At 41.8% G+C, this 7,624-nt stretch overlaps 1 protein-coding gene across 1 annotated transcript; it reads right to left on the reverse strand.

The window, feature by feature from the left end:
- Positions 1-237: 237 nt before the first annotated feature.
- Positions 238-1,416, reverse strand: LOC123966189 (zinc finger protein 239-like; the record flags this gene model as incomplete). The annotated part of the gene is made up of 1 exon (XM_046042392.1): positions 238-1,416. A coding segment is annotated over one exon (702 nt), but the record flags the coding sequence as incomplete, so codon positions are not given.
- Between the last annotated feature and the right edge of the window lie 6,208 nt (positions 1,417-7,624).

Below are 7,624 nucleotides of genomic sequence, written 5' to 3' on the forward strand. Positions count from 1 at the left end.
CTGCTTGCGCCACTTGAAAGCCATACTACCATGTTGTAGCTTCAGTCATTTTTCTGCTCTTCCTCCTCACTACACACTGGATCAAACCACAGCAGTTAAACCCAGAGCATCCAGTGGACCTGGTTCAGGACCTTGTGATGAAACTCATGTTCAGAGTCATGTGGATGCTTGAAATAAATAAGTAACATGATGAATATCTTCAAATGTAGTAAAAAAAAATGATGTATAAAAACACTCTGACAAGTACCATTTATTGAAAAAAGTAAATGTAACTCGTTACTACCTTATAGAGGAAGAAATTAGGCAGCAGACCATGTCTGAGCATCAGGAGGAACCTCTAAAAACTAAAGAGGATCCCAGACCCCCTAACATTTTTATTTTAATGTAAGAGTATGTGTTTTATTTATTTATTTATTTAATGCAACATATTGTAGAACATGATATATGACTATGATATCGTTAAAATGGAAATATCATTTTGTGTGGTCTCTGGTGATTCACACCCCTAGTGGTCTAATTGTGTGTGACAACAGCAGGATTTTGGGGAGAGGAAGGTCAGAGTGTAGACACAATCATAACATACATGCTGCTTAGAAACATAAAGTTACTGTTGTCTATCCCTCAGCTTGAAGAGAAGCTCAGACTATAACAACACAGCCATCAGGGCATGAGGAGGAGGCAGCAGGAAGCAACTTGCTTGGCTCGGACAAATGTTTAAAGCGAAGCAGCGTGACGGCGTCGGTGGATCTTAAGGTGACCACTCTGAGTAAAAGTTTTGCCACATTTTTCACACCAGTACGGTTTCTGTCCAGTGTGAACGCGTCTGTGTCTGTCTAGGTCACCTAATGTAATGAAAGCTTTCCCACACTTGTCACAGTTGTACAGTTTCTCTCCAGTGTGAACACGACGGTGCTGATTTAGGCTTTTTGACAGAGTGAAAGCTTTCCCACACTGGTCACACCCGTATGGTTTCTCTCCAGTGTGAACACGTCTGTGTCTTATTAGGTCACCTGATGAAGTGAAAGCTTTTCCACACTGGTCGCAGCTATAAGGTTTCTCTCCAGTGTGAACACGTTGGTGGATTTTTAGAATATTTGATCTAGTGAAAGCTTTCCCACATTGGTCGCAGCCGTACGGTTTCACTCCAGTGTGAACACGGTGGTGTATTTTTAGGTCACCTGATGTAGTGAAAGCTTTCCCACATTGGTAACAGCTGTACGGCTTCTCTCCAGTGTGAAAACGTTGGTGAATTTTTATTTCACTTGATGTAGTGAAAGTTTTCCCACACTGGTCACAGCTGTATGGTTTCTCCCCAGTATGAAGCCTCTGATGAATCTTTAAATATCCAGATGTTGTGAAGGATTTGTTGCAGTGTTCACAGTGGTGACGCTTGAGTCCCTCTCTTCTTCTTTGTTTCTATAGCAACAGACAGAAAGACAGTTAGTGAGATGTTGTGGTGGAGTGACCGTGTAAGCCTGTTTCCATGACAACAATGTGAGCTTTTCACAATGAAATTCGTTTTTTTTCCATGCACATTTTTTATGCAATTATAATACATCTTGTCTACTCTAATTTTGATTAGACAAAATGTGTTATGTGTTCTTGGAAAGATAACACTCTGAAGTGTCTAACCCAAAAATGAGAATCACTGGAAATGCTACTGAAATTGATTAATGTAAAATTGAATACACTAAGAGTAATATATTTTTTTGTTTGTTAGAAAAAGTTTGCTAACAAATTCATGCAGACAACTATAGCTGGAAAACATAAAGCCTTACCCTAGTGCAATTTTAAATTTTATACCAATGCCATGAAAAATTGAATTTAAACAAAAGGTTGTCATATTGTATTCTTTTTAAAAACAGCACCGCCCCATGGCGGCAAGGGTCTGCTGCTGCATCGCTCTGTATTAGCTAGTAGCTTGATGGAGATGTGTTTTAGCTGGTAGATCATTGACATCCTAGTTAAAGCTTTCAGAATTTCATTCAGTCATCGGCACAACTGGTTGCGATTGGCTCGGCCTACCCACGAAATAATAGGGGCTGGCCCTTTCTTACAGCGCGGGCTCTTCTTGGCTGTTGTAGGCTGTGAAACGGACATGTAAGGTCCTATTAGGTCGACTTAGCTGTCAATTTAAAGATCAGAGTTCAGCAGCCATTTTGAATACAAGATATTGTAGTTTACATCCAAACCGGACATATTATGATTATAACGACATAAATGACACCTGACAGCAAATTTGAAATGATGCAGCAGCAGTAGGACCCTCTTGAAAATGAGATGATGCATCTCAAGAGGCTATCCTTTAATAAATTCAGTCCCTGGGGATTTATTGATGGAATAATGTGTTTGAAGCCTCGTAGTAATCCAGCAATCCAAAAGTCCAAAGGTGATTGGGGTAAATTTTTGCACTGGTTTTTCTGACAGAGCCGCTGATTGTAATTATAGCCCGACTGATATATTGGCCGATTGTTTATAACAGCAGATATATGACTATTAAAAAAGAAACCTAGAGTCAGATCCTTCACTCATGTCATGGGTGTTGCATAGTTTGCCCACCAGGGGGCGACCAGCTGCAGCTCCCCTGTTAACTACACTGCCTCACCACCAAGAACACAATCAGCTGACCAGAGTTTAACTTACACGCAGCATTTAGAAACACGCAGAGGGCTGTGTGAGCGGTGAGTCCGTCTTTTGTCAAGTTAATTACATGCCTTTAATAATTATAATAAGAACAGACCCAGTCACTTCTCCTCTCCTGAAAACATTCATGACTTGCTAACCTTCCCATTTTTCACTGCACTCTCCCGGCAGTCCACATTCGTTCATCACTTCTAAATATTCTCCAAAATCACATAACATTACAGCAGCTCACGCTGCCCATTGCTAAATTAGCCACAAAGCTAATGGCGTGTTAATCAGTGAAGGCGCGCTAACGTCGTAATGAGCCGTTAAACTATAGTTTCTGACGTATTCTAAATATATCTGCAGCCGCCTGTCTGCAGTTAGTCGGCGTGTCTGAAATGATTAAACCAGAGCGGACATGTAAATAAACGTGAGCTGAACAAGAAAATAACACGGCTTCCTGTAGCTCCTCTTTGTGTGACGTTGTAGATGTGAAACGCTGTAGTCAGAGCCGTAACAGCTCTGGTTGTTGTTATAACATTAGTTAAATGAAATCTCAAAGTTGCAGGTCCTCGTTGTAGAGTCATGTTATATTAGATGCATTCAACAGCAGCTCACTGTATTATAGATGGCATGATTTATACCGATGGTGGTTCACGTAGCTTTGGTTAGAATTAAAGCGCGTGCTGGTAAAGGAATGAACTAGATGTGAATGTGCTACATTGAAATTATGGCAGATTATGTGTAAAGTGAAATACACATGTTTACTCTCTCTCTGTTTACAGATAGCAAATCTTTATTGATGTGCAATTGTTTACATGTTCACTTTTTGAGACTATAATCTATTTTATTAACAATCCATTTAGGAAAAGGTTTTATAGCCCACATACATACCAGCTTTCAATATCGGCCTGTTCTAAGTGTAGTTTATACATTAAAGGAGTCTACTATCCAAATCATTGTTAAAATCAAAATATCGCCTCATAAATCGGCTCTTTTTCACTTAACATTGGCATCGGCCCCCGAAAACCCACACTGGTTGGGATCTAATTGTAACCATTGTTGTGATTGTATCTTCAAATGAATCACAAGAGTTTTAGTGGTGTACGAAACAGAGATGCTCACACGTCTGAGCTAGAGTCCAAAAAAGTCTCTCTCACGAGCGATGAGCACAAAGCAGGTAGAGCCCAAATGCAAGACACTAATAGCAGAGATACAGTTCCAGGGTTTTTAATCCAAAGCAAAAGGCAAGACAAAACTCACGGGCAGAGTGGAAACTGGCTACATCCAAAATGCAGAACGGGTAGTGCAGCAACTGGCAGAACACACATTATTCGACAATGACCGGACAGGGACTGAACAGAAAAAACAAACATATATACACCAGGGACTAACAAGCAAAGCGAGAGCAACACAGGTGACGGGGATCAAGGCTAACGAGACAGGCAGGCAGAGAGGCAACTGGGGGAACAAACATAACCTAGGTACTGGACACTAAACACAGACATAACCTAAGACACAGAACTAAGATGCAGAACTAAACCTAAGATACATGACAGGAAAGAATGTAAATGCAAATGAACCATGGAACAAACAAGGATAAACAGAAAACACGAGACAAACCCAAAAATAGAAAACATGGACCAACTGCTAAACTAATAACACAGCATGGATAAGGGAGACAAGAAATAGGACAACAGAGACAACAGACTAGGATAACAGAAACTCAACTAACCAAAAACTTACAGAGTACTGAACTTAACGTAGCCGACGGACAGAATGGGACAGTCTTTGAGCAAGCAACCATGCAGCTTAAAACACTGCATAGCTATAAGGCAGAAACCTGTTTTTCACTTACACAGCACAACCATGTAATGTGCAATGCAATCACGAACTTAGTGTAAGTCAACACACACCCCAGACTGTCAAACCAGTGTAACAAAATCAAACTGTAACATTACATGATCAACAATAAATCTGTAACCTGACTGCAGCAAACAAACACTCGTTCCTCCTTTCATAACTAACGACAGTAGGAGTTAATCTGCTTCTAAAACAAGCTAACGGGAGGCCGATGCTGAACTAAACATGTTCTCTGACCTATTTTGCGTTCAGACCTTCTTTGTTTAGGCCTTGTTGTATGAAGCTTCAAAGCCAAGGTTTATGACGAATGGTGGAGCAGCTGCCGTTGTTTGTTGTCCTCTCACATGCGGCCGCGCGCAGCTGATACTACATGTTATGTAGGCAGGTTATAGGTTACGCAGGGAGGGGAATAACAGCAAGCTCATTAGACGTTTCTTAAAAATAAACATTGTTCACGAGTCCTGCACCTCGAGTCTGAGTCAAGTCTGAAGTCACTGTGTGTGCGACTTAAGTGTGACTCGAGTCCGAGTCCTACCAACATTCTTAGTTGGTTGCATCAGCACGTGATTTGGTCGCACCCCTTTTTTTTGGTACAGGAATTAATCAATGGCCGGGGGAAGTGGTCAGAGTTTTGGGTAATGCATCATTTCCAGCAAGTTTTGCCTTTCTTACTGTTGTCGTGCCACTTCCAAGAATCAAACTTAAAATGTGACCCGGTGACAAATACAGCCTGCCCTGTATATCGTTTTGCAGATATTAGCGGCCGATATAGGCTACTTGCAGTTAGGGATGCAGGTATTACCGGATTTCACTATTAACCGCGCTTTAAAACGTCACGGTTAATTAATCGCTACACCAAGCGTTTCTGTTGCACGGAACGAAATTGTGGCAACTGCATAAAACAAATTTACAGTAGCGGTGCACCAGCATAAGTGTCGTGCTTATCAGGGGCCACTGCACACTGGCTACACTATGGCAGAGGGGCCAAACTGTGAAGCTTTATTTCCACCAGAGAAACAGCTGAAGTCGGCAGTGCGGGAGCATTTCGGCTACACTCAGACTGACCAGGGCGTTACTGAAGATGACGGATCACCTGTTCAAAAGCGTGCCGTTAAAGGAGCGAATACATTAAACATTACATTACACTTGATGCAGCACCTGCGGGATCACCACCCAGCTTTGCACGCACAAGTAAAGGTAGGCCTAAATACATTAACGTAGCAAGTTGGTAGGGAATTAAATATAAACGTGTCACTTACAATGACAGCCCCGCTGCGATATGAAACCCATTATTTTCAATGGCTTGGTTTGTTGCTGCGTCGAGCAACGTGCACCGCACGGCGAGCTCGCGCGAGTGATGCGGTCAAAGCAGTAGAACTTTAGTGCTGAGCAGCTTCCACGCAGTGCAAATTGCTTCTTTTCTGAAAGGGTCTTTATGGAAGACAGAACGTCGTCACCTCAAGACCTTCAGTCACTGAACATTTAACGTTACATCCTGTTGCCTCCTCTGGGCGGAGAAAATGTTGCCAGATGTAAAACACTAACATACTTCAAGAGCTTATAGACTTTCAGACTATAGGCTACCAATTAACTGCATTTCAGTTAACACTGCACTCAATTTCTTTCCATCCTTTTCATTAAAACATGTGTATGGATGATAGTTGATGACAGTAACAGTTCAGTTTATTCTCCTTTGTAACAATTTCCCCTGGGGGATAAAAGTTAATATTCCTCTTATATTAATAATACTTACATATTATAGAAATATAATTGTTAATGTCATTACTAGTGTTGTGAAATTAATTAATGCATAATGTAGGCGCTCAGTCCAAGAGTGATCCAAGGAAAAAGTGGTCGCTACACATAATTTTAATAATCGTGAAACCGTGATTATTTCTCTGACAATAATCGTACCAACAAAATCTGTAATCGTTCCATCCCTACTTGCAGATATATACATATTACTTGTTTGCTCCTTCTCCTTGTGTTGAGATATGGTATGAAGCCATTGGAGGGAAGTGAAGACCCTTGTATCGGTACACTCGGCATCAGCCCTAATATTTTGTTAAAGCTTTTTAAAATATTGAAACAGATGTTTTGAAAATTTGAGACATTGAAAACAGCGTTAAAATACCGATCAGTCATCACAAAACACTTTGCTGTAATTGGTGCTTGTGTAGTTTTTAAAACAGGGACGGATTCACAATACACCAGCAGCACCCACACAACCCACGCCTAATGTAAACAAGACTACTGAGCAGTATACTTTCTATATCCCAGCAAGCAAACAAAAAATACTCAGTTTGAGGTTCAATTCAAAAGTTGGCCAACGAAAATAAATCAAAGCGACACCTCTCGTGTTTAATAGACAAGCTTAGTGATTCTCCGACGACACCAGAGTTGCCCCGCAGCCTGGCTGTAACTCGGGACAGACTGGGCCTCTTTTGGACTTTTTCTCTTTTGGAGTTTGGTTTGAAATGCCGTTTCACAGATATTTCCTGAGCTGACTCGTGGCCGTGTGTGTGTGTATGACGCTGGCGCCGATTGCCACAATATGCTTACCTTACTACACGCACCTTTCTGTTGTGCAGTTTTCCTGTCCGTCAAAGCGGCGGATGGCACGACGATTTCACCAACCACCACCAAGTTACCCGCGGGTGGTGGGTGCTACTTTCATTCCCCGTGTGATACTAAAGTTTCTGTAGGGTCAGCTTCTGTCAAGCTTAAGGCCATTGTACAAAAACAAGTCAAGGTACAGTGTAATGTGCGAAGTTGATTCTTCGTCTGCTTTATTCTTTATAAGATGGTCAGGCACCATCTTATCTTAAAGAGCTCATAGTACCTTACTACCCCACCAGAGCACTGCGCTCCCAGAATGCAGGGTTACTTGTGGTTCCTAGAGTCTCCAAAAGTAGACTAGGAGCCAGAGCGTTCAGCTATCAAGCTCCTCTCCTGTGGAACCAGGTTCCAGTTTGGGTTCAGGAGGCAGACACCATCTCCACATTTAAGAGTAGGCTTAAGACTTTCCTCTTTGATAAAGCTTATAGTTAGGGCTGGCTCAGGTAGTCCTGAACCATCCCTTAGTTATGCTGCTATAGGCCTAGACTGCCGGGGGATTTCCCATGATGCACTGAGC

Source organism: Micropterus dolomieu, unplaced genomic scaffold (assembly GCF_021292245.1).
Source record: "Micropterus dolomieu isolate WLL.071019.BEF.003 ecotype Adirondacks unplaced genomic scaffold, ASM2129224v1 contig_12879, whole genome shotgun sequence".
NCBI classification, from domain to species: domain Eukaryota; kingdom Metazoa; phylum Chordata; class Actinopteri; order Centrarchiformes; family Centrarchidae; genus Micropterus; species Micropterus dolomieu.